Source organism: Chionomys nivalis, chromosome 13 (genome assembly GCF_950005125.1).
Source record: "Chionomys nivalis chromosome 13, mChiNiv1.1, whole genome shotgun sequence".
Lineage (NCBI taxonomy): Eukaryota > Metazoa > Chordata > Mammalia > Rodentia > Cricetidae > Chionomys > Chionomys nivalis.
Window position 1 is genome coordinate 51,791,840 of NC_080098.1, and position 26,351 is coordinate 51,818,190.

The window sequence follows — 26,351 nt, forward strand, 5'->3', positions numbered from 1 at the left end:
GCAAAGCCACCCACAGAGCAAAAAGCAACCTTTCACCTCTTCAGCTTCCTGGATGCCACCCAGGGAACTGATCTTCTCATCCTGCTGAGACAGTTGGGCTAAATCTTCCCTCCTCAAAGGAACATCTTCGGGCCTCTTGTACTCAGCAGCTAACAGCAAGCACTGATTTTAGGCTAATGTTTTCCAAGGACTGGGGAAAGATTTGGGATTGCCTGTATAGCTAAAAAAGCTGTCTCATTTTTGCTCATTAGATCTGTCTAATGGCATTTGATGGCTTAAAGTACTGTTAACTTATTACTTCATCCATGGCATTTGATGAAATTTCCTGCCAAAAATACAGACAGGTGTGCCTCTTTCACAGGCTTCATAGTCCAGGACTAACAGATTTCAGGTGTATCTTAAAAAATCCAGAGTTCCCAATTCCCTTTGTCTTTTAAAATGTGCATACCTTTTAACCTAAAGTAAGAGGCTTTTTCTATAAAATCTGTTCCAGCTGTCTTACAGATTCCTGGCAAAGTCTATTGCTGTATCAAAAATCTGGTTAAAAACTAACAGTCTCCTTTTTTCTCTCTCCTCCAGCCCGGCAAGATGCCCAAGGGAAAGAAGGCCAAGGGGAAGAAGGTGGCCCCGGCCCCAGCCGTCGTGAAGAAGCAGGAGGTGAAGAAGGTGGTGAATCCTTTGTTTGAGAAGAGGCCTAAGAACTTCGGCATTGGGCAGGACATCCAGCCCAAGAGAGATCTCACACGCTTCGTCAAATGGCCCCGCTACATCAGGCTGCAGCGGCAGAGGGCCATCCTCTATAAGCGCCTCAAAGTTCCTCCTGCCATTAACCAGTTCACCCAGGCCCTGGACCGGCAAACAGCTACCCAGTTGCTTAAACTTGCCCACAAGTACAGGCCAGAGACCAAGCAGGAAAAGAAGCAGAGGCTGCTGGCCCGTGCTGAGAAGAAAGCTGCCGGCAAAGGGGATGTCCCAACTAAGAGACCACCTGTCCTTCGAGCGGGCGTCAATACAGTCACCACTTTGGTAGAGAACAAGAAGGCTCAGCTGGTGGTGATTGCCCACGATGTAGACCCCATTGAGCTGGTGGTCTTCCTGCCTGTCCTGTGTCGCAAGATAGGGGTCCCCTACTGCATCATCAAGGGAAAGGCCAGGCTGGGACGACTGGTCCACAGGAAGACGTGCACCACTGTTGCCTTCACACAGGTTAACTCGGAAGACAAGGGTGCTCTGGCCAAGCTGGTGGAAGCTATTAGGACCAATTACAACGACAGATATCCGCCACTGGGGAGGCAACGTCCTGGGTCCTAAATCTGTGGCTCGAATTGCCAAGCTGGAAAAGGCAAAGGCCAAAGAACTCGCCACTAAACTGGGTTAAATGTACTGCTGAGTTTTCTGTACATAAATATAATTATAAAACTTCAAAAAAAAAAAACTAACAGTCTCCAGAGCATGTTTTAACCTCTCCCATTTTCAAACATATTTTACAGGTCACTCCTGCTGTCTGGACCAAGGCCAACTTACAAAGTGTTCTCCAGACAACACCAAATACCAGCACCAGCTCCTGGGACTTCACCATTGGTACCAACTCTCCTAGATCAAGGACACCTACCAACTAAAATCTGGTTTCATCTGCTATTGTGTCCCAATTATACACCTGAGCCTCACCTGGTCAACCAGGGCACTTCTCTGTCCCATTCTTTCTGGCAGTTAATGACTTCCCATGGGTAGCCCCATTGATAGGGCCAATAATAACATTTTTTTTTCTCAGAGTCACCTGCCTTCTCATCTCCCTCAAAAAGTACTGCCTGAGGACTTCAGGATGACAGTAGATGCCACTCTATCCACACCTCTTGCTGAGAGTGAGCACACCAACTCCCAGCTCTCCCCCTCATGTTGCCCCATGCCCACAGGAAGTAGCCAAACTTAAGCCTATGCCCTTTATCCAAAAAGAGCCTAAAATGTTGGTCATAAAGCATCACCTCAGCTCCCTGTTACCTCTTTTCTTTCTTTCTTTCTTTCTTTCTTTCTTTCTTTCTTTCTTTCTTTCTTTCTTTCTTTCTTAAAGATTAAAAATGTGTAGCCCAGGCTAGCCTCGAACTCGTGATCCTCCTGCCTCTGCCTCCTTCAGCAAATCCTACCGGCGTGCGCCACTACAACCGGCTCCCTGTTACCTCTTATACAAAGAGTCCTCTTGAGCTGGAGTTGTAGGTGGTCGTGAGCTGCTATGTAGGGAACAAAACTGGGCCCTCTGCCAGAGCAAAACAGCTCTTACTTAACTGCTGACCCATCTCTCCAGCCCCTCAGTAGATTATTAAAAAAAGAAGACATTAATTGAGAAGAGGATGTGATGGATCTGAGAGGAAAGGAAGAGAGGAGTATAGGAGTGAATATAGTTGAAATATATAGTATTCATGTATGACATTCTCAGAGAATACATAAAAATATTAAATTAAAATGACTTGGCCATACTTCTGGGGGTCTATGTTTACATTATCCTGTTCTATTGATTTATCCTTTTGATAATATCATATGGTTCTTATTATATTTGTAGTGTTACTAGCCCAATTTTCTTCCTATTCAAGTTGTTTTAGTTGTCCTAATTAATTTTGTAAAAATATTTATTTATTTATTTATTATGTATACAGTGTTCTGCCTGTGTATATCCCTTCAGGCCAGAAGAAGGCATCAGATCTCATTACAGATGGTTGTGCGTCATCATGTGGTTGCTGGGAACTGAACTCAAGACCTCTTAACTGCTGAACCATCTCTCCAGCTCCATCCTGAATTAATTTTTCACCTGATGTTTGAATCATCTTACCTAGAGAATGTCCAGCAGAAATCTTTTTTGAGATTTGTGTTAATTTTTGAGATTTGTCTGGGGAAAACTGCCATCTCAGCTGTGCGGTCTTCCAACCTCTGAGTATGGTGTTTTTCTCCTTTTACTGAAATTTCTGATTCTTCTATCTGCTTATAGCTTTCATCATACAGACCGTGGATGTGGATTGCTAGACTTAGACATGAACATTTCATCTTTTTGTATGTGAGCTTTTGTAAATTCGTGTGTAAACACTATTTAACTCTTGCTGCAGTGTAGGACTGAATAAATTTGCCTCCGATTCCCCGGAGTCCAATTTTTTATTTTGTGTTCTTAAAATTCAGTTATGATTTCACTTCCTGTTTTGCACATGCACACTGTGAATGAAGGTTCAGTGGAACCCCCGAACTAGACCACTCTGTGGGTGGACAGAAAAGTTTATTGGAGGAACAAACTTCCAGGCTGCCTCAGAAAGTAATGGACAACAGACGGCGGGAAAGGCCTTGCCAGTTTTACTGGGAGGACAGTGGCATGAAGAGAGGTGCAGGTCAGAATGGTCTGAACAGCCTAGGATTTGACATGGGGCTTTGATCTGCTGTAGACTGTGTTGGTCAAGAACTAGATGTCTTTGCAGTAGATGAGGGAAGGAGTGGCTTTGCTGGTAAACAGAAGCCCACCTTGTGAGATTCCTGAGGAATACTGAGTTAAGGTTCCTGTTTATATGACAGCAGTCCTTCTGTACCAAGTCAGAGTTCTTCTGTTCAGGACACTGTTACCAGCATTGTCATTTGGGGACCTGATTGGACCTAACACACATCTTGCATGCCAGCCACTTTCACTCCATCCCTCCTTGCAAACATGTATCATACAATGTACGTGTTGATTTATTTTTGTGGCACACCTAAGCAAAAGTAGTTGGCATGACTTACCTTCATAAAGTATTCCCAAAGTATTTTATTTTTTAAGATCTGTTTTTTTTTTTTTACATTTTTATTAATCCTGAGAATTTTATGGATTGTATTTGGGTTACATTCATTCCTCTTCCCAAACTCTTCTCAAATCCACTCCACATTCCACATTCAACCAACTTTGTGTAGGTTGGTTTGCTTTAATTTTGAGCGCATGAATGTCCTGCTTGCATGCACGTAGGTGTGCCATGTGTGTGCCTGGTGTCCACAGAGGCCAGAAGAAAGAGACAGTCTCTACAACTGGAGCCACAGGTGGTTGTGAGCTGCCATGTGGGTACTGAGAAACAAGCTCAGGTCATCTGCAAGAGCACCAATTATTCTTGACCATTGAGCCATTCTTCCCAGTCTCACAGAACATTTCCTTATATATTCTGCTTCATGCATTATGTAATAATTGTGTGATGATTTCATGTGTGCAAATGGCTATATAATTGAGGCATAACCTCTGCTGACTACCGGTCACAAATGAAGCTGTGAGAATTAACCTCAGTGCATCAGAAACACCTGCTCCAGTCCTCTGCAAATGTGTTCTGCTTTCCTGGGGAGACATAGAAGTCCTATGCACCCCAAGCAGGGAAAAAAAGCTGCAGAATGAAGAGAAGAAATACTCCCATCCAGGCTCAGCTTGGTGAACTTTAAACTTTCTGGGGACTCTGAAAAGAGGATAGATGATTGCTTTGTTGAAAAGCCCATCGTCTTAGTCTATTGCAGTGAAGAGACACCATGAACAAGACAATTCTTATAAAAGTGGGCTGGCTTATGGTTCTGGAGTTTTATCATTATCATCATGGCCGGGAGCATGGTGGGAGTATGTCAGCACACATGGTGCTAGAGCAGTAGCTGTGAGCTACATCCTGATCCACAGGCAGAGAGAGAGAGAGAGACAGAGACAGAGACAGAGAGAGAGACAGAGAGAGAGAGACAGAGAGAGACAGAGAGACAGAGACAGAAAACAGATTTCCTCTAATAGGGTCAGATCTCACAATTCTTCTAATCTTCCTCAAATATTGCCCCTCCCATGATGAGTAAACCTTCAAATATATGAGCCTATAGGGGCCATTCTTAATCAAACTACAACACCCACTCCAGCATGTACCCACTACTCATAATAGCACTGGACTTCCCTGTACAACTTGAAGCCAGTTCCATCAAAAAGAGTTTTCTTTCACTGCACCAATTATATGACTTGAGTGGGGTGGGGTGGGGATCTCAGGAGTCTTGTAAACTTCCTCAGTCTCTCTCCTCCCTCTAGGAGGGATGTCTCAACCTAGAAGAAACAGCTACATAACAGCAGGGACTCAGCATGCTGGAAAGACAAGGAAATAGTTGGCTCATCTTGAGAATTACTTAAGTAATCCTTTGAGAGGTCTCCTACAGAACAATCTAGACAAAGAGACAAGATAGGAAGGCCTAGTATGTGACTATAGTTAGGAGAAAAACGGATGATATATCAATGTCTTAAGAACAAAAGCATATATTTTCTACCACTCACAATATCCCAGATGAGCATTTATAATACAGCAAAAGATTGTTATGATTGTGTTTCTGAAGAACAGCTGATGTAGATGCTCGTAGCCTATCTTATCTATCTAATGTGATCCCAAATTGAAAAAGTTTGTTTAATTATAGAAAATAGTGATGAACAGTACATGGAATGCCTATCATGATTCTCTCTGGTTTTACTACAGTTGGAGTTTTTGCTTGTTTTGTTTCCCTTCATATTTTAAGCACTTGTTGCAATGGCCATACATCAAGGAGGAAGATTAAAATCAGAAGACCATAATTCTCTCTCTACTTTCTAGTCTTTATTCAAGTGTCTGACTATAACATTCACTTTGTCCTCTTGAGGTGACATCTTAAAAATTCAGAATTTTGGCATTTCCTAAGCCTTTTAAGGAAGGAAGAAAGCAATGGTGGCTTCTACCATTTGGTAAGTTACATTAATGCGATGACAGTCTTTATTACAGCCTTTGCAAAGCTCTCTCTTTAATAGAATCATCACTGTTTCAATTTCATGAAATCACAAGTGAAGGTCAGGGCCAACCTCACATATGTCTCTGCAGAGTCAGCCAGAGCTTCGTTTCAGTAAAGGACATGAGCCCTACGTGGGTGGAGGGCCAAACAGAAGCCGTTAAGTGAGTCACCCTGTTCTACCTTCCGGGCTCCCTGTATGGGTTCTATTTGCTGATAGGTGGCGATGTTATAAATGATTCTAACTCTCCATCGGGGCATTGAGAAGAAGATCACAAAGCATCATCATCTTCTAGGCAACTCTCATGGCTAATGCCTCTTTCCCTTGTCATGATCCCCAGAAGGCCCCTAATTCTTGCATTGCCAAACCCGTACTCTTCTCCCAGTCTGCACCTGCTGCACGGACTCGGTAAGAGACAAGTCCTTAACGTTTGGTCTCACCAGTGGTCCTAATTCAAGCTGCCTTCTCTAACTTTTACTGTCCCAGAAGATTCCAGACTGGTGTCCCTGAACTGAATCTTTCTCATCCATCTTCCAAGGCCATGCTCCGGAGCTGCTCTCCAGAAACAAACCTTCTTGTGTCCTCCTGGACGGTGCTCTTATTGAATGCTTTTATTTTCTCTATTGAGTGCTTTTATTTATTTATTTTTTTTCTGGGAGGAAGGTGGTGCTATCTTATCAACCTCCAATAGGCAGAGGCAGTCAAACGATGGAAAAGATGACCTCGTGCCCTAAGCGAGTCTGATTTTTCATCCCCCTTTGGGTGTAATGAAACATTGTGGAGTCTGCACTTCAAAAGCAACTCCATTTTCTGGGAAGCATCATGTGCAGTTCTAAGAGCCACTTTCCCTGGGACAGATCTGCCCGTGCGCAGAGCAGCAACACTCCAGCTCAGAACAGTGAATGCAAGCAGGAGCACCTGAGGCTGCAGAGTCAGCGATTAGCAGCCACTGTAACAGGAGGCAGCTGAGCTCTGGGAAGGCTGGCTGGTGACAGAAGAGAGGAGAGAAGCCCATGCTTTACCAGTGCTTCCCAAACCTCCCTGCAGATCAGAGTCAACTGGGATCTTTGAGATGCCCTTAGGCCCATCCAACCCTATCTACCTCACCTCTCTAAGGCAGGCTTATGTGTCTATTCCCTTTCAACCTCCAGGTTACAGCAATGTGCTGCAGACTGGAGATGAGCTGTTTTGCATTTGGGTTTGTAAGAACGTTTTTCAGATGGCGATGAGGGCTGCTGATCCCTTTATCCTGTTATTATCCTGTTAGCTGGAAGTCAGAAGTTGCCACTGTGTCAGACTTGCATGGAGCCTCCATGGATGGATGTGTTGGATGGCATTCTATTACTATATCAAACCACCTGAGATTCCTAGATTAGGATTTAATTCTAGTCATTGTTTTGAAGGTTTCAGTTCATGACTGATTGGTCCCATTGATTTGCATTCAGGTGAGGACGTATATTGTGATAGGTACTTGTGGCAAAGCAAAATTATCAGGAAGCAGAGAGGGAGGAGATCAAAGAAAAAGAGAACAAGAAGGGGCCCTGACCTCACAGTCCCCTTTGGGGCATGCTAACAGTGGTCTTAGGACCTTCCATTAACCCTGCCTGTCAAAGGTTCCACAGCCTCCTAATAGTAACACCACAGGGACCAAATCATTAACACATGGGCCTTTGGGGGACATTCAACATCCAAACTATAGCACCAGACCGGAAGTCACAGTGGAGTCCCTCACACACTAAAGTTCTATGTCACCATGTTGGAATGAAGTTGGTTATCTGAATTTCCAAGAAATCATAACATGAGACATATATGAAATTGCCCCTTATTTCCTGAACAGGACAGTTTCAACTGGGATAAGGATGAAGTTTCCTTGGCCATGACCCTTTTCGAACAACAACAACAAGGTAACTTGAAATAATCTGTTGTTAAACACTAAAAATAACTGTTTTTCCTATTGTTCTGTCTTCTTGACCTTGTCTTCCAAGTGGAGAAGGACAGTGTTAGTTGCACATTTTTTTTTCATGCACCCCAAGCTAGAAAGATCTGTTTTGGTTCACTGTTTCTGAGGCTTCGTGGCTTCCAGGTGGTGGAGATGCTGACCACGACAGCTATGTTGGATGTCAGAAGGCCATATGGTGGTTCAGAGTTGCTTACCTCATAGCAAACAAGAAGGAGGGAGGATATAGGAGGAGGGAGGAGGGGAGGAGGAGAGAGTGAAAGGGAGGATTCACCAGCAGGAAGTTCTCTCTTTCCCCATTTTATTGGCTCCAGGTCCCCAGCCCGTGGGATGGTGAGGCCTCAGGAGGGTCTTTGGTTCTAATCCTCTCAAGAAACACCTTCACAGGCACCTGGTATTTCTAACCTAGGTATTTCTCAATTCAATGAAGTTGATGATCAAGATAAACCACCGCAGAAAGTAACCTTGAAGAGACTGATCTCATCTTTTGTCTCTCTCTCTCTCTTTTTTTTTTTTCCATTTTCATGCCTTTTCTGTCTATAAGATGAGCATCTTTTGTTCATGGAAATGCATTTTTATCTTCAGGCAAAGTTGCTTGACTCTAGATAAAAATACAAGCTTCCACTCTCTGATAACCCTGATATCTGCTGTTGGCAACGGCAGGCCCACAGACCTTTGTCCTGGATCTTTTGGTGCTTATTTTTATAAAGCCTTTCACTTGCCTCTCTCCAGCAAAAGCATTTTTATTCATTTTCCATTCGACACATGTTACATTCTAGGAAACCGAAGGGTTCCTGGGAGGTCATGAGGCTGGTGCAGCCTGCTCTGCCGGTGTGCCAGTGTGAGGAGCAAGAAGAGGCCACAGGCCTTACCACTTCAGGGAAGCCAAAGGAGAAGATGGGTCATGCTTGAATTCTCTTCCTCTGCCCCAGCATTCAACCCCACAATCCTCTGCTGCTGCGGAGTAGGTCTCTCAGATTCCCTTCTGCCTGGCTACAGGCATGGTAGCCAGTCACTCTTTGCTTCACTTGATGGCGGATGTCTATCTGCTGGAGCTGTGTGGAGGGAGACAGAGGGCGCAATATCCCGGCTTCCAGAGGCTCCACATCCTCTCCGGGTGGCGCTCCTTTCTGAAAAATTGGTGGAGTGTGTGCCGAGCAGCTGAGGTGCACAGGTGAGGGTGTGGGCTGCAGGGGGATTGGCCTCCTTCCTGCTTGGCATCTAAAGCCCTGCTGGAGACCGCAAGGCAGAGTGTGATCTGTCTTCGTGGAAAACACAGAGTCGCAGGAAATGCTCCCACCAGGAGCACATTAATCACATTAGTTTGGCAGACTATCATCTGAGATTTGGTCACATCTGTGCACACAGCATGTCCAGTCAGCTCTCTTAGACAGTTCCGTTACCCTGGAGAACACTGGCTTTTTTTTTTTTTTTTTTTTTTTAATACTAGGACTGTGTCCACAGCTTGTGGCTCCTGGAAGGAAAATTCACATAATCACATGCATGGATACACATATGCACGTGTGTGTGCATGAATGCACACACATAATAAAATCATCCATCTTAATACATTTTGAATGGGCTGAAGTCAAGGCTCTACAGATAGAACCTGGCTCTGTTTCCAGGCCAACACTGATACTGGAAATGACATGTCAGGGTTGGAGAAGGCGCAGGGATTTGATTCTATACTGATTGTATTTTCTAGTTTTGTCCTTGTGAAAAAGGCAACAATTATATACATTGAAATAGTGCATCTGTCCCTGGTAACACAAACATATATACATGTATACATATATGTATGTGTGTAATGTACAAATGTGGGCACCAGGCTGGTTCTTTTGTGTTTCTGTCACAGTTGTTTTGTGAGGACTGAGAGGACATTTCATTCATGTTACAAATACACGTATAAGAAGAAAAAAAAGAAGGAGAAAATAAAGACAAAATGAAGGGAGGGAAACAAAGAAGGATAATCTGAAACCCTGGGGATGTTGATTTTAGTCAGTTCAAGAAGAGAGGAAAGGGCCAGTCCTGGTGACTTGGGCCTGTAATCCTAGCTACTGGGAAGGCTGATACAGGTGGATAGAAAGTTCAAGACCAACCTGGGAAACTTCGTGAGACCCTGTCTCAAAGTATTTGCCCAACATGCATGAGGCTCTAGGTTCAATTCCCAGCACCATAAAACAAAAGAGAAGAATATAAAATATAGAAGGAGACTGTTATAGTTTATAAAGAGATGAGTGACCCGAGGCTGGTGCCATGAGGTATGGCAGTGGGTCACCTGAGTCCTCGGAATCTGCAGTCCCAATTCCTCCAGCCTGTTAGGCCTAACTCCCTGCTATTATTATTATTATTATTATAAGAAAAAGATGGGAATGTTGTAATCTGCTTGCCTGGTCTGTCATCTGGGTATCCTGTCTCTTTAAGAGATAAGCTCTGCATACTCCCAACCTCTCCCCTCCCACTCCTCCCTCCTCTCTCTCTCTCTCTCTCTCTCTCTCTCTCTCTCTCTCTCTCTCTCTCTCTGCCCTACTTCTAGAAAGGCAGCTTCTGCTTCTCTCTCGTCTTCTTCTTTTCTCCCCCCTCCCTTCCCTGTCTATAACCCACTAAATAAACTCTATACCCTATCTCTCTGTGTGTGGCATATCTGTTTCTCTCCCACCAAGACCACAAGGTCTCGGGTGACCCATCTCTGCCCCTTATGGCACCAGCCTCTGGTCACTCAACTCTTTATAAACGATAACAGAGACAACACAAAATGTGAAAAAAAATACCCTTGGTTCTTTTTTTTGTAATTCCATCACCCAGATTAGTTATTAACCTGTTAACTTTCAGCTTCTTCATGTACAAAGCGAGTCTCTCTTCACAGGAATTCTGCCAGGATCAAAAAAGCAGAGCTCATGGCCACTTACAGTACTGCTGAGAGCAATAGGTACAGTCTGCACAGCCAGGACTTTTAGCTGAGCACCTATCTCATGAGCTATCATGCAGTTTCACAACAATCTTTGGAAGTAGATTTCACATTCCCCTCCCCACTTTTGAGGAAGGGTTTTGCTGTGTAGTCCAGGCTGGCCCTGAACTCATGGTCCTCCAGCCTAAACCACCCCAGTGTTGGGGTTACAGGTGTGCACTATCATAACTGCCTTTCCACACCCATTTAATAGCCGAATAGCCGAGCTGATCTGGTTCCTGCATTCCCCACCCCTATTTTCTTGCCATGCTATTTTGGCATAAATTTACAAGGAGATGCTAATTCTGCACATTTTTTTAAAATTTTAAACCACAATGAAAAGAAGTTTGGGTGGCTAAATTGGCCTCTGTGGAACTTGAGAATTATCAGAGGATTTGACTTACCAAAGCTCAGCTCATTGTTAGCCAGAATAATTGAGATATGCCCAGACCATGTCATCCAAGTCTGAAAGCCATAAAAGTTAAATATATTAATAAATTTCAAAGTTCAAATTTTGCGCTAGCAGAACAATAGAAGTGTCAGAGTACAGTGACAGCTGTCTCAGAATAAACAGCTTTGTGACTGGGGAAAACTGGCTTTTTTGAGTCCCTTCACTTCAACTCTCCAAGAAAGAGAACCCTGCAAAACTGGGTTTGTATGGTGACACCGAGTGCCTGGACTGTGGTTGACTTTAAACCCATTGGAACCGCATAGAATGAGAAGCAATGCAGTCCTAAGAGGAGAAAACCCTTGAGGGACGATCTGTCTTCCCTGGGCTTGGAGCAGCAGGCAGATCCTGCCTGCCCTGACTGATTTTCTATTGTTAGGACACAATGTAGATGGATAGGCGTCAAGCTTCTCCAGAGGGAAAATGGCTCATTGGACACAAATTGGCAATCACAGCGTCTTCCAGGTGTCTGCCTAAGAATTGTTTTCTTTCTTCCAACTGGGTTGAGAAAAGAGGAGTCTGGACTTGTTTGAGAGTATGATCCTATCAGTCATTCCAGGTTATCTGCGGAACACCAGTCCCCTACAGTGATCCTGCAGATTGATACTCATATGTTTTGGGGTGTTACAAACAGAAAGGACTTGAAACATGCATTGAGAATGTTCCTCCCTTTTTTTCTTGGTCTCTAACCTGGGCTAATAGTGATTCTAACTAGAATAATCAGAAGTACGTAGTCCAGTTTCTCAGAAGAGAGCTTATCAGATGCACTGCTAAATAGTCTGCTCTTCACAGCAAGTCAATATCTTTCCCCACTCCTCATCCACAAGGTCAGATTGCCAGTCTTCTGCCAGCGGCTTGCTGTTGCCTTGCAACCCCAATCAAACAGTTTGTTAGGTAGACTGTCTCTGGAATCAGCGTTGAGCTGAGAATTGCCTCAAACATGAATCACGGTAACATGTCTCACTGTTTATGTAGTAACGGAGATTATCAAGATGATTGGAGAGAGGCCAGCTACCCTCTCACCCTCCCAATTCATCAGAAGTCGTCCAGCTCTGTCGTTTCTCATGTGGAGAGATTTATTGGTAATTATTACAACAGATAAGCTGTCTTGAGGAAGCAAAAGCCTCCATGGCTTGGGGTGCTCTGATCCCTAGGGAACGGAGGTATGTGGTAACCCTGACACCGAATTAAATAGGAGCAATGAAAAGACTCACACGTGTTTACAAAAGCAGTAATCACCAGTCTATGCTGATTGTCTCAATCACAGTGTATATATATATATATTTTCACTTTATCTTCCAGTACTAATCTACCTAATATTCAGGAAAAAAAATACATCTTTATTTCTGGAGGCATGTATTCACATAGTTTAAGAAATTGTGTTCATGTGTCTTTAAAAAAATTAACCTAAACAATCCAGGGCATGCACACACATACCACTCATACTTGCTGCTTTCAAAGTAAAATTTATTTTAATTTCCTCAACCAGTCTAAAGAGTTTGGGGAGAGAGAGAGAGAGAGAGAGAGAAACAGAGAATTTTTGGCTTCAGGAGAGGTTTTCGAACATTGACATCAGGTGAGAGAGTACGAAAGAAAAATGAGACATTGACTGTTCAATAAAGCCATCCATCAGATGTCTGGCTCTGCGTCAGGATGCTCACGTTCCATCTCGAGGTTTGTTTCTACAGCCGACCTGCGGAGACCCAGACTGTATTCTTGGCCAGTCTTCTAAATGTCCAATTAATAGAAGTCTATTAATGGTCTATTATTGGCACAAATGGACAAGCTGGGAATTCGTGTATAATTCCTGCTGGCCACAGTGAATTATGCATAACAAGAGCTGTTGTTTTAAAGGAGAAAGGGAGAAAGGCATGTCTCAGATCAATTAATAGGATAAGTTCTTTGGCTCCCAGTTTCAGATTAAAAACCAATTTATTAACTCTTTCTCATTTGCTTCTTTGTGACTTAAAAAAATATTAAAAGGATGATCAGACCATAGAGACACAGAGCAAGAGGGCATCTCAAAACTCTTCTACCAACATAAACTAGTGCAGCCACTGTGGAGATAGCTGTATGAGCCAGTTTTACTCCCGATGATATAGCTGACTTCTGGGGGAGGGGCTTGCTTATTCTTCCTGGCCACCCAGAACCGAAATAATCACGCAGAAACTGTATTAACTAAATCACTTCTTGGCCCATTAGCTCTATCTTCTTATTGGCTAACACTTATATATTAATTTAACCCATTTCTATTTATCTGTGTATTGCCATGTGGCTGTGGCTCCTTGTGAGCTCTAGTAGTTGTCATACAATGAGCTTTCAATGGTTGTCCCTAGAGCTGTGTAACCTCCTCCCACACATGCTCAAGTCATTTCTCAGTAGAGACACCTAGGAATTGCTCAGGTCTTCCATACTTGTCTGCCAATTCTGAGTGCTTCAACCTTGACAAACTCTGATCTCTGCATGTCTGTGTCGTGTGTGTGTGTGTATGTGTGTGTGTGTGTGTGTTTCCAAGAAGACAGTAAGGCTCTGGCTTATTCCTCTTCCTGCACTGTTACCTAGAAGTTGTCTCCAGGAAGCTAACCAGTATAGGACTTAAAGTGTTTTGTTTTTCTGGGGTCATAGTCTCAGATTATCTACTGTCCAATGTCTAAAATCAGTTTTGTAATATTTTTCTAATTATTTGTAACAAGGCAATTATCAGAACCAAGGAAATATAGATTCATAAAGAAGAATGACAAATAATTAAGCAGAGAAAACATTTATCTAGGCACACACATATTTTCAAGTAGTAAGGCAATCCTACTCAAGGTGTGAAGGTAGAATAATGGTCTTAGAAGAAGAGCCAAATGGAGTTACTGGGACTGAGAAATGGGCTATCTGGCAGTTTTTGGAATATCGAAGACTAGATTAAAATAAAAGCTTTTCGTAGAAAACATATGGATACCTGATATATTGTATAACGTTCTAAAATATAAGACTGTATCCATAAATGATGAGTTTATCCTATACTCCTCTCTTCCAAACATATATATTCAATGTGCAAGTGCAAGCAATCCAAAGCAGACTGCTGATGCTGCTCTGGTCCAGCCCCAGGAACAAAGCCTTCAACAGAGCAAGTGCTGAGGACATACAGGCTGAATTAATGGATGGTGAGCCCAGGAACCTTTTACCTGGGCTACTGATGTCTTGTCAAACAGAACATGGGAATCTGGGTTAGGGGACGACTGGAAAGGTGGCTGGAGATGATGCCTGTGCCTCTTCTTACAAAGTCAGTCCCCGAACAACCATGTCCTCAGTGAATCATTAATTTAGGAAATTCATTGGCTCCAAAAAAAAAAAAAAAAAAAACAAAAACAACCCATTTAGGAAGTAGATTTGTCCTCACCATGGTACCAGGAGGAAAGAACATCACAGAAATGATTCTTCTGGTTCAGTTTTTCCAATTTATATTTCCTTGGCAGTCTGAGAAACATTAATTTACAACTAAAATAAAATGGTTCCAAGTTTTAAGAATCTAGGGATTATAACAGAGGCAAACATGAAATTTCTTTGGTGGAAACAGGCCTTATGAATTAAATTTACCCAAACCCAAGTTTACAGGTTTAAAAAATATGTATATGCCAAATCATCAGGAAGCAAACTTCAAAGGAGTTCAGGAACCAGTTCAAAATACATTTAGACTCAAAAGCTTCAGATTTTGGAATTCTCTGAAGCAATGTGTATAGCCACATTTAAAAATAAAAGGCTGGATCAAAATATGAGCAATAAAAAGATTATTTTTTATTGTGGTAGTTTGAATGTTAATTGGCTTTTATAATGTCATAGAGGGTGGCACTATTCAGAGGCATGGCTTTGTTGGAGTGGGTGTGGCCTTGTTGGAGAAAGTGTGTCACTATGGGGACAGGCTTTGAGGGTTCCTATGATCTGGATATGGCTCAGTGTCTCAGTTGACTTCCTGTTTTCTGCAAGATATAAAACTCTCAGCTCCTCCAGCACCATATCTGCTGGCATGCCACCATGCTTCCTGCCATGATCATAATGGACTGAACCTCTGAAAATATAAGTAAGCCACACCCATTAAACGTTTTCTTTCTAAGAGTTGCCATGGTCATGGTGTCTCTTCACAGCAATAAAAACCCGAAGACAGATGTTGGTACCAGGGACTGGTGTATTGCTGCCACAGGCTTGGCCATGCTTTTGTTTGGAGGAATTTGGATCTTGGGTTAGGAAAGCAGTAAAATGCTTTAAGTGCTGCTTAATGGGCCATATGAGTAGGAACATGGAAGACAATAGTGTGGACAGTGATTTGAAGTGTGCTGGCTCAAGAGGTGTCCGAGAAGAATTTTAATATGTTGCCTAGGGACTGTCTTGCGTATTTTGGTGAAGAATGTGGCTGGTTTTTGTCTTTGTCCAAGGAGTCTGCTTGAGGTTAAAGCGAAGCGTTTAGGATTAATTTCATTGGCAGAAGAAATCTCAAACAGTCTAGTATAGACTCTGCCATGTGGTTACTCGGGGTAACTTTAATGAAGATTTATAATGTAAGTTGAGCAGGGTAAATTTAAAAAATGCAAAATTTAAGGAGAAAAGCAGCATCAAAAAGTAGACTGGAGCTAATTCTGTGTTCAAGGAGTGTTTCATAAACAGATTAAGAAACAGAATAAAGGGAGTGGTGACCCAGCTAAATTTTCAACTTGTAAAAAGAAACTAAAGAAAGATTTAGAGCCAGGTGTGGTGCATGCCTTTATCCCGGCACTGGGAAGGCAGAGACTGGTGGATCTCTGAGTTTGAGGCCCGCCTGGTCTACAGAGCAAGTTTCAGGACAGCCAAGCTTAGGTAATGAAGGACAGAAAACTGGTGACGATGTGATTGAATGAGGGGCCCATATTCCAGCACTAGTAAGCTGCAGAATTTGGCAGCTCCAGCCACATGGCTCTGGCTTTAGAGTTAAGGATAGAAGAAATGGGTTATGGAATTTGCCTCCATGCCTAAAGAAAGCTGCTGAGGCCAGGCATGTGTCAGGGATGTCCGTGAATGGAGGTCATTGTTTGAGGCTGTGAAGTTGAAACCTGGACTACCTTTGAGAACCCAAGATGTTAAAGATGACAGAGTTGTGGGGTGCCCGTTGAATAGAGCTGCTAACAGGGAGTGGAACCAGACCAAGAGAAAGAAGTGTATTGCAGTCAACAAGGCTAAATGGAGTTGGAGATCTGAAGAGGAGTTTGGTATCAGACATGGAGATGCAGAGTTCGGAGTTTGCCCCACTGGTTTTCCATCTTGCTTTGGTCCTGTATATCTTTGCTATATTCTCTTCTCTGCATTTTGGAATGGTAATGTATATCCTGTGCCATCATATGTTGGGAGTATGTGATCTGCTTTTTGATTTTGATTTTTACAGGTGATTACAGTTAAGAGATTACATGAATCTTAAAAGAGATTGAACTTTGGACTTTTAAACATTATTGAGATTGTGGTAGACTATGGGGACTTTTGAAGTTGGACTACATGAATTTTACATTATGATAGTTTTATAAATTGTGGGGGTCAGGGAGTAGAATGTGGTAGTTTAAGTGCAATTGACACCTATATTCTCATAGGGAGTGACTATTAGGACGTGTGGTTTTATTGGAGTGGGTATTGCTTTGTTGGAGAAGAATGTGGGGTGGGCTTTGAGGCTTCCTATGCTCAGGATACTGTACAGTGTCTCAGTTGACTTCCTGCTGTCTGCAAGATGTAGGACTCTCAGTTACTTCTCCAGCACCATGTCTGCCTGCATGTCACGATGTTCCCTGCCATGATGATAAGAGACTGAACCTCTGAAACTGTAAGTGAGCCACCCCAATTAAATGTTTTGCTTGTAAGAGTTGCCGTGGTCATAGATGATGGAGGAAGGTCATTTGTCAATAAACAAACTGCCTTGGCCCATTTGATAGGCTACCCCTTAGGTGGGTGGAGTAAACAGAATAGAATGCTGGGAGGAAGAGGAAGTGAGCTCAGATGCAGGGCAGCTCCTCTCAGAGACAGACGCCATGCTCTCCTCTCCAGAGCAGACGCGATGAAACTCCAACCCAGGATGGACGTAGGCTAGAATCTTCCCGGTAAGCGCACCTGGGGTGCTACATACATGAACAGAAATGGGCCAAGCAGTGTTTAAAAGAATAGAGTTTGTGTGTCGTTATTTTGGGGCATAAGCTAGCCAGGCAACCATGAGCCGGGCTGTGGGAAGAGGCCCGCAGCTCCCTACTACAGATGTCGCCCACGTGGATAACTGCATCCACAGAAAGCCTGAGAAAGCTTGGGAAAGAATAGAGTAAAGCGTGTTTTCTTGGTAGCAGCAATTTCTTGGGTCTGCTCTGCTTGCTAGAGGCAAGCAAGTGCTCTCATCTAAGAGAGGCTTCCTGACTCAGCTTCAGCTGTGAAACCTTGCAGCTCATTTAAGAGGTCCTGCCACGAAATACTTAAAACGGTGTTGGTGAAAAGCTGAAGGCATGCTTTTCGGTTTTCAGCCGTAGCAGGAAAAAAGTTGTGCTGTTTTAAAATGCCGGCTTTCTGGGCCATCCTGCCAGGGCAAACTCTTGACTGAGGCAGGAGGGCCGACTACAGAGAGAGGACTTGATTGTTGTCTGTGGATGTAATGCTGCAGTTTGCTTGTTGGCAAAGACCTTGAAACGCCACAGAGTTGTGATAAACATGGCTACAGCTGGTATCTCCGCCATGAGGCTGGAAAGCTAAGGAATGGCACGACTTTCGTCCTACTGATATTGCTTGGTAAATTAAAGACTCATGTGGTCAGAAAAAGAGAGATATACAGTAAAGAGAGATTCAAAGACAAAAGAAAACTTTAAATGATTTACAGTGTGTTTAAAAATATATGCAGGCTGAAAGTTAAAGTTCTTAAAAGTAAAATAAGGAAGAAAGAGAGTAGTTGGGTGTGGTAGTACACACCTTTAATCCCCAACACTTGGAAGGCAGAGGGAGATTGACCTCTGAGACTTCAAGGTGTGGTAGCACACGCCTTTAATCCCACTGCCTGGGAGGCAGAGACAGACAGATCTCTGAATTCAAGGACAGCCTTGTCTAAAGAGTTATTCCAGGACGAAGATATACAGAAAATATAAAGTAAAAGTAAAAGTAAACAAAATAGAGTTAAAATAAAGCTGCACAAAGATGGAAATTACACAGAGAATCTTGATACTGTATGCTATTATGCTCTCTTTGAATTGTTTGAATGCTGAGGAAGGAGCAACAGCTACTAAAAGATATTTGTTTATAAATGCTGCTGAACTAATCCAAGATAGATATTTTCAAAATACCTTGACTTCAGAATTTGGATCTAAGGATATGATACTTTGGAAAAGAGTTTCTTCTTTTGTTTTCACAGAGGATGAGACTCTTTGGATTGCTTCTTCGATCCCAATATGGTATGATAGACCACGTCCTCCTGAAGGGTTGCTGTGAACACCTTCAAAAAATTACTTTGCTCAACTGCCAACTGAGAGGAACCTAGCACACAGGTTATACCATGAAAGACTTGATTAACAGCGCCCCCATTCAGCAGGAAGCAGTTTGGAGAGAAAAAACTGCGCCCATGTTCCCATATATTGTTTATAAATGTTCTTTTACATTTAAAGGGGGAGATGATATAGATGTGAATAATTTGCATTGATATGAATCTTGGTTTGCTGATATTAATTTAAGGTCAATTTTATTATATGTGTATGTATTTCTGATATTGATTAAGGTATTGTGATGTGTAGTTCACTTAAAAATGTAATGTATATAGGTTGTTAATGGATAATTATCAGTAATAGTCAAGTTTGTAGTCATGTTAGTTAGATTTTCTAGATGTGCATGCATATATTTCAGATAGGCATTCATCATATCTTTCAAAGGCTAGAGAATATGGTATTTTAAATGTTTTAATAACTTAGGGTTTTTCATGACAATGAGACACTCTGCTCCTGGCAGCACCAATCTACTTCAAGCAGAAGATGGGCATCGAAGAGGCACCTTATGGAGTTTGATAGCCATTTGGGCAAGAAATTGCTCTTGCCTGGACTGTTGCATAAACTGGACACAGAGAACCCACAGAGAGAGGACTACTGAACTTGCCTAAAGGTGAGATGATCTTTCGGGGTTCCTGATTCATGAAGGAGTCTGCGAGACATTCTGCAGGACACAGCAGATAGTGACTGAACTGACTTTGAAATTTCCTGCTTCATGGAAATGTGTGCTGGAAACTATGGGCCTTTAGGCCGAAGATGGATGCCCCAACGGTACAGAGAAACTTTGGGTGACTGTCAAGGCAGCGAGATGTCTCTGTCATTTCTAGAGTTTAGAAGTTGCTTATTTCTTGTTTGCTTAGGTAATATTATATCATTCTGGAATCTTTGATAGAGTTGAAGAATAGATAGATAGTTATAGTTTTCTTTAGTTATGATAAAGATAAAATAGATGTAAATATTGTAACTGTAATTCTTACTTGATAACTGTTTTGCTATATGTAATTTTGCTATGTTAAAGTTAAAGCCTTCCTTTTTTTTTTTGTTTAAACAGAAAAAAGGGAAATGATGGAGGAAGGTCATTTGTCAATAAACAAACTGCCTTGGCCCATTTGATAGGCTACCCCTTAGGTGGGTGGAGTAAACAGAATAGAATGCTGGGAGGAAGAGGAAGTGAGCTCAGATGCAGGGCAGCTCCTCTCAGAGACAGACGCCATGCTCTCCTCTCCAGAGCAGACGCGATGAAACTCCAACCCAGGATGGACGTAGGCTAGAATCTTCCCGGTAAGCGCACCTGGGGTGCTACATACATGAACAGAAATGGGCCAAGCAGTGTTTAAAAGAATAGAGTTTGTGTGTCGTTATTTTGGGGCATAAGCTAGCCAGGCAACCATGAGCCGGGCTGTGGGAAGAGGCCCGCAGCCCCTACTACACATAGAAACCCTAACTAAGACATGGGGCTGAAGAGATGGCTCATCAGTTAAGTGCATTGGCTGCTCTGGCAGCCAGTTTATTACCCAGCACTCACATGGAGGATCAAAACTATCTGTAATTCAAGTTCTAAAGGATGCCATACCCTCTTGTGGCCTATGTGGGGAGTAGGCAAAAATACAGTGCAATTACATGCCTCTAGGCAGAACATTCACACATGTAAAAGTAAAATAAGTAAAATTTAAAAATAGATTATTATATAGTTAGCACTGAGAAAGAAACAAATGGAGACTCTAAGTAGGAAAGCAAAGATTTCCAAACGTTGTATGTTATTTCCAACCCAACTATTTTTCAAATATAAGGATAAGATAAAATTGTTCTCAACCATACAAGTCTTCACAATTGAAAAGAAGATTTCTTATTATCCCGCCCCCCCCCCACGACTAGACCAACCAAAAAACCAAAAAGTCAGGTTATAGAAAGATGTCATCAAGGAAAAAAAAAGGGGGTTAAATGAATTAAATTGTATAGACACTAATTTAACATGGGTAAACAACTTCTAAAAACAACAATAAATACAAACAACACAAATTTTAAATCGGCAGATGATCTAGACATTTTATTAAGAAAAGGCATACATGTCCAATATGCCCACGAAGAGCTACTTAATATCATGAGTTATAAAGGAAATTCAGATAAAAATAAGATTAAGATATTCTAGTATATCCTTATATCCTGAAGAAAATATTCAGGCATTTCTGGTACCAGCAACAGTGAACAAATTCTCTGAGAATTTATTTTACAGTTTCTTGTAAAGTTAGAAACGCACTCTGCCAATGAGCCAGTGGTCCCACATCTGTCTGTTTCCCCAAAGGTTGTAAAAGGCCGTGTCCGCATGAAGACTCAGGCACCAACGTTTGTAATAGCCAAGCAGGGACCCCAGCCCACCCGTGTCTGATTAAAATAGCTTCATCCAGGGCAACACAGCTGTGAAAAGAAGACAGTGATGACACACAGTCTGTACCTGCAAAGAGAGGGACCACAGGGAGGCAGGCATGAATGAAGGGGGGCCGCAAACAAGGGCGAGGAACTGAGGAGGGAGGGAAGACAGGAAGGAAGGGAGGAGGATTGGAAATAGGGAGCGGGTGAGGAAAGCAGAAGAGAGAAAAAGTATGAACTGGCTGCTCCCCTTCTGTAGCCTGTTGCTTCTCTCTGCTTGTCCTGTCCCTAGAAGTGCATCGTGAGCTCTTGGGAGGGAGGAACTTGTGTTTAATAAGTCCTTGCACCTGTCAGCGGGCAGACCCGAAGGCTGGCTCGTAGGTTCACGGCCTTGAGAGGCTACCTCAGATGCCAGGTGTGACTCGTGAAGCCCAGGCCTCTTTAACTGGGGTTCTGGGGAGGAAAATCCTAAGAGCAGTTTATTGGAAACCCTTTAAAGGCTGGGGCCTCTGTGATTTCAGCCAGCAGCGGGGTACCCCACAGGTGGCCTTTTAATGACCAGGCAGAGCCTCCAGAGGGTCTCTGTTAGCCCCACTATAGCACTGTGCTAATTTTAAGTTCCAAGTGTGACCATAGCTACCTTGGGACTCAGGAGCCGCCACGTGACTCTCACCTCTAAGGTCACCTCTAGAAACACTAGTTTCCAAAGCCTGGTACCTCTGTGATCTCATTCTGGACACATGAATTAGCCCCCCCTCCTCCAACCTCGCCACCTAATTCTGCTCCATTCAGCCCCACAGTCCTTCAGGGACCCCCTTTCTGCTGTGGGCTCAGCCCTAGGACGCAGAGTACTTGCGATGTGTCCTTCCACTAAAGATCTCAAGTCCAGAGTAGAAGACAGAACCACACAGAATTTTGAGCTGAGGCAGCAAAAGCTAAATAAGCCTCAGGGCTCAGAAGCCAGCACTGAGTCCATGGGGGATTTTTAGAGATGATGCCTGAACTGACTTTGAAGCTCACAGACTTTTCAACTTCATTATTGTGCTTCTAAATGTGACTAGGCTTTATTAAAAGATGCCCGAGGCTGCAGTGGTGAGGGCCATCAAGGGCAAGGTGTAATTCCAGAAGTCCAGCTATGAGTTGACTGCTATGTATGATTTTCACAGTCTTTAGTGGTAGAGCAGAGTAGTTTTAGGGACACTCCGGACTTTCATGCTAAGCGCCGCTGAGCTACAAGGAGCCACAGGACTAAAGACCTGGGTTCAAAATCCGGGGCCGCTTGTTCACCGTTCAGGGAGCCCTGACGAATTATTCAGCCCCTCTCAAAAGCAGGTTTCCACTTCTAAAAATGGTTGATAATCTCTCCTAAGAGAGGGTCATACAGATCAACGTTCCCCAGTGCCTGTCTCCAGCGGGTGAAGCCGCCGTCTTCAATTCCCTTACAGTGACGGCAGCTGCAGCTGGCTTGCCTGCTGGCAGTCATCTGGGACTTGCAGGAGAACTCCACTTGTGATTTCTAGAAGGTAGCATTAAGCATCTGTGGAGACTTTATTTATGAATCCAATTCCTCTTTTTATTATACCTGAAAATTACATTCTTATCATCTTCCTAGAGAGCTAAAGTTATTCCCAAACATAATCCCAGATTATCAGAAATCAAGAAAGGATAAGTCTTGTCATGTGTATGTGTGTGCATGTGTGTGTGTGTGATCTATTATATTTATTTTACCATGACTCAAGCCAATGCAATGCGATATGGGACACTTGATATGACTCTGAGAAGACACCCTCAGCCACTGACTACCCTGACATTTATGTCAGCTCCACCTTAATATAGTTCAGCCAAACGCTCTCCAAAACCCCAATTCTAGTTTTACAAAGTATAAAATCACTCAAAGTATTCTAGCTTCAGGTTATTCAGGGAAAATCAGTCTACCAGAAGGCAGGTCATGGAGGACCTATTTCTGTAATGACAGATTCAGCAAACTGGCAAAATTTTCCAACTTATAAAACCCATGTTACTGTGAATTGCTTAAGGGGTGTCCAGTCACAGCTCATCAAAGACGTATGATGGGGCCTAGGAGAGACCTGGGGAATGATAATTGCAGGACAAGGGGTTCTCTGTTCTTCTTTGAGTCCTAATTTCCTCTGCATCTATAGATTCAAATAACCCTAAACTTAAGGGCTTAACATAAGGATACACATCTATTATATCAAGGAGAATCCGTGGTCAAGGGTGGCTTAGCTGGTAGATCTGGCTTGTCTTCTCCTGTGGGAACTGCCTGTAGGATACTGGATGTTGGAGACCTGAGCCTGTGCAGCTGCTTCCCAGAAGGCATGCCCCCAGGACTGTGGGCAGGAAGCCAAAGCTCTCATGAGCACAAGTGCCTTTCTTGAGGGATGCTTGAACTTCTGCACAAGGCACCCACTGTTCTAGAACAAATAACCCAAGAGAGTGCAAAGGGGAAACAGCACAGTCTCCTTGGGCACACAGGCCATCCCTACTCAATGTGGTAGAGGTCTGTGCGAGAAAGTGGGTACCCAAAGAAGGGGCTCCTCAGAGTCTGATGACTGAGCTACGCCCCCTTGCTCCCCTGACTCCCTCACACACAGAGGCTTATTCTTAGTTATAAATAACTAAGCTTAACTTGACTTGTTTCTTGCCAGGTTTTCTTAAATTATCCTGACTACCTTTTGCCTCTGGGCTTTTACCTTTCTCTATTTCTACTACCTTTCTTCACTTCTTTCTCCGCAGCTTGCTGGGCAGCTGCACCTTGTTCTCTTGCTGCTTCTCCTGGGCCTCAGTTCTCCTTCTATTTATACTCTCTGCTTGCCTGCCCCACCTATCCTTGCTCCTGCCTGGCCATTGGCTGTTCAGTTCTTTATTAGACCATTAGGTGTTTTAGACAAGTCAACTTCACAGACTTAAACAAATGCAGACTAAACAAAAGCAACACACCTTAAAATAATATTCCCCGGAACATGCCTCTTGCTTTGCCCTTTCCATCCTGAGCTCTCTATGTGCTCTCTGACTGCAGGCCAAACCCGGCCCTCTGGACATTATTCCACTTCCAACTGAACGGAGAGCTGTTTCCTCCGTGGTGGTTGACTTCGGTTGCTGGTCTCAGCTCCCTCATAGGTTCATCCTGGAGTTTGGTAGCATGACTCCTGGTGGTGGGGTGTGGGTCTGGGTCTGCCTGGGGATGGTGGGCATGGCTTTGAATGTACTCCTGACTGACTGCTCCCTGATGTGTGTGGTACTGTCTCATGCTGTCCAGGGGCTTAGCACATATGTGGGGCTTTCGGTAGGCCACCCAAAGCCCAGGAAGGGAAGACTGGCATTCTTCCAACCTTTGCTAGAGGTCCCAGGCAAGGCACCAGACTCCATCCACTGTGTCTGGAGTGTGTTGCAAATGCACAGGAACAGATGGATTCATTAGATGGGGGACTCTTTGGAGAAAACTGTGGGAACTGTAAACAAAATATACTGGTTTTTTTTTTCCCTAGTAAAAGGTTAAATGAGACAAAGAAAGTTTCATCTTTAAGGAAACCTAAAAAAGAAAGAAAGAAAAAAGAAAAATCAAAGACAAAAACAAAACAATGAAAAAAATCACTGTCTGGCAGAAACCCCTTCTCCCCTGGTCAGCAATTTTTCTAAGATCTGAGTACATAGCACGGTTGCATCCATCCTCCAAAACTGCACTTTGCTCATCAACTCTGCTGCCTTAATTAAACTAATCATATAAGGATGTGGGGCCAAGCCCTGACAACTCAGAGTGAGGCCCAGGACCCTGCCCCTAGGACCACAAGCTCAGTAGGGTGCCTGTTGGATACAGTCTCTTGCTTACAGTCACACGCCCTTTTGCAGAAGTAAAATGTTTTGCTCTCAGGAAATATTTTGGATTGTGCGGTCATTTTCTTGAGACTCCAGACTCATTTCTTACAAGGACAAAAATTTCCATGGAAGCTTCACGCCACAAGATGGGGAGGGGCTTGTCTTCTCCACCTCGACGCTCCTCTCTCTTCACATCTCATCTCTCCTTTCTCCGTGTCCCTTTCTTCCTCTCACCGTCTCTCCATGTGTCGGCCTCTCGCTTTAAATCTACCTTTTCTTTTGTTTCTTTGTCTTCCTGGTCTAGGTGGTTCCTTTGAGTCTGGTGACTCTTCCCTTGGGCCCCTGAAGCATTGCCTGGCACCGAGGACTACTACCCTATAGCACCTGAGGTTTCATAAAGTTATGCAATATGACTTTTAAACATAGCTTGACCTATCACATTCACCAACAGTACCACATGACATCTTTGGTTTGATGGGCCATGTATTTTCAGGAGAGAAATGAACAGGATTTGGCAGTTCTGTGGAGCATGGCAAGGAGACATGACTTGTTATGGCCATCAGCAAGTGGGCAACAATCTGGTTGCCACTCTGGTTATTGCATTATGAGTAGAAATGCCCAAACGAGCCCCAATCACCACTGTTCTGGTTTGGTGTCTATTACTATGGTCAACACCACAACCAACAGCAACTTGAGCAGGAAAGGATTTTGTCGGAGCCCACCAGACTATGCAATAAATGTACAGCTGACAGAACAACAGGCTGATCCACAGGAAGTGTATGCATACATGTCCACAGCAGAGCTATGGGAACACTTGTCTCTTGGAAAAGTCACTGTCGTATCTGTGGAAAGCTTGTGAGGCCATGATCCTCCCTTCAAAAATGGAAGTGGTCTGAAACTGGGCATGGCTTGAGCATATATGAGACCTCAAAGCCCTCTTCCACAGTGACACACTTTCTCCAATAAGGCCACACCTACTTCAACAAGGCTATACTTACCAATAGTGCCACTCCCTTTAGGGGCCATTTTCTTTCAAACTGCCACAGTTTCTCTGGCTCTTTTAAAATCTATCTTTGTTTTATTTATTTGCTTTTATTTGTATATGGGTATTTTGAGTGGAAGGCTAGCTAACTAACTCATAACCCCATTCTGCACACTTAGACAGAGTCTATTGAACTTCTATTTTGGAGTGACAGTCTGTGGGTCAGTTTTGACTGTGGTTGACTACATAGCAGAAAAGTCCAGCATAGAGAGAAATGTCAGCAGATGAGGAAGTGGGCTGAAGGAGAGGAAATGGAATTAACAGGGCATCACTTGGTGGCCTGGGATCCAGTCTGAGGCCAAAACTAGACCATCCAAAGCGAAATTACAAAGCTTTATTTTTTTTAGAAAAAAAATCAAGTCTTTTCCTCCTCCCTCTGTATACTCTCCATTTTTCATTTTGCTTATTTGCTTTCTTTCTGAAGAGGTATTGAATATCATTTGTTTATGTTTCTAGGGATTTTAAGATAATAATTTTTTAAAAAGGAAGTGTT

At 43.3% G+C, this 26,351-nt stretch overlaps 1 protein-coding gene across 1 annotated transcript; it reads left to right on the plus strand.

Moving 5' to 3' along the window:
- Nucleotides 1-587: 587 nt before the first annotated feature.
- On the plus strand, nucleotides 588-1,386 carry LOC130886016 (60S ribosomal protein L7a-like). The gene has a single exon (XM_057787901.1). The coding sequence runs from the start codon at nucleotides 589-591 to the stop codon at nucleotides 1,309-1,311; it is 723 nt and encodes a 240-aa protein (XP_057643884.1). The 5' UTR covers nucleotide 588; the 3' UTR covers nucleotides 1,312-1,386.
- The last annotated feature ends 24,965 nt before the right edge of the window (nucleotides 1,387-26,351 follow it).

Bases quoted from the DNA above. Each gene is read 5' to 3' on its own strand.
- LOC130886016 (XM_057787901.1), top strand. From the start codon at position 589: ATGCCCAAGGGAAAGAAGGCCAAGGGGAAGAAGGTGGCCCCGGCCCCA.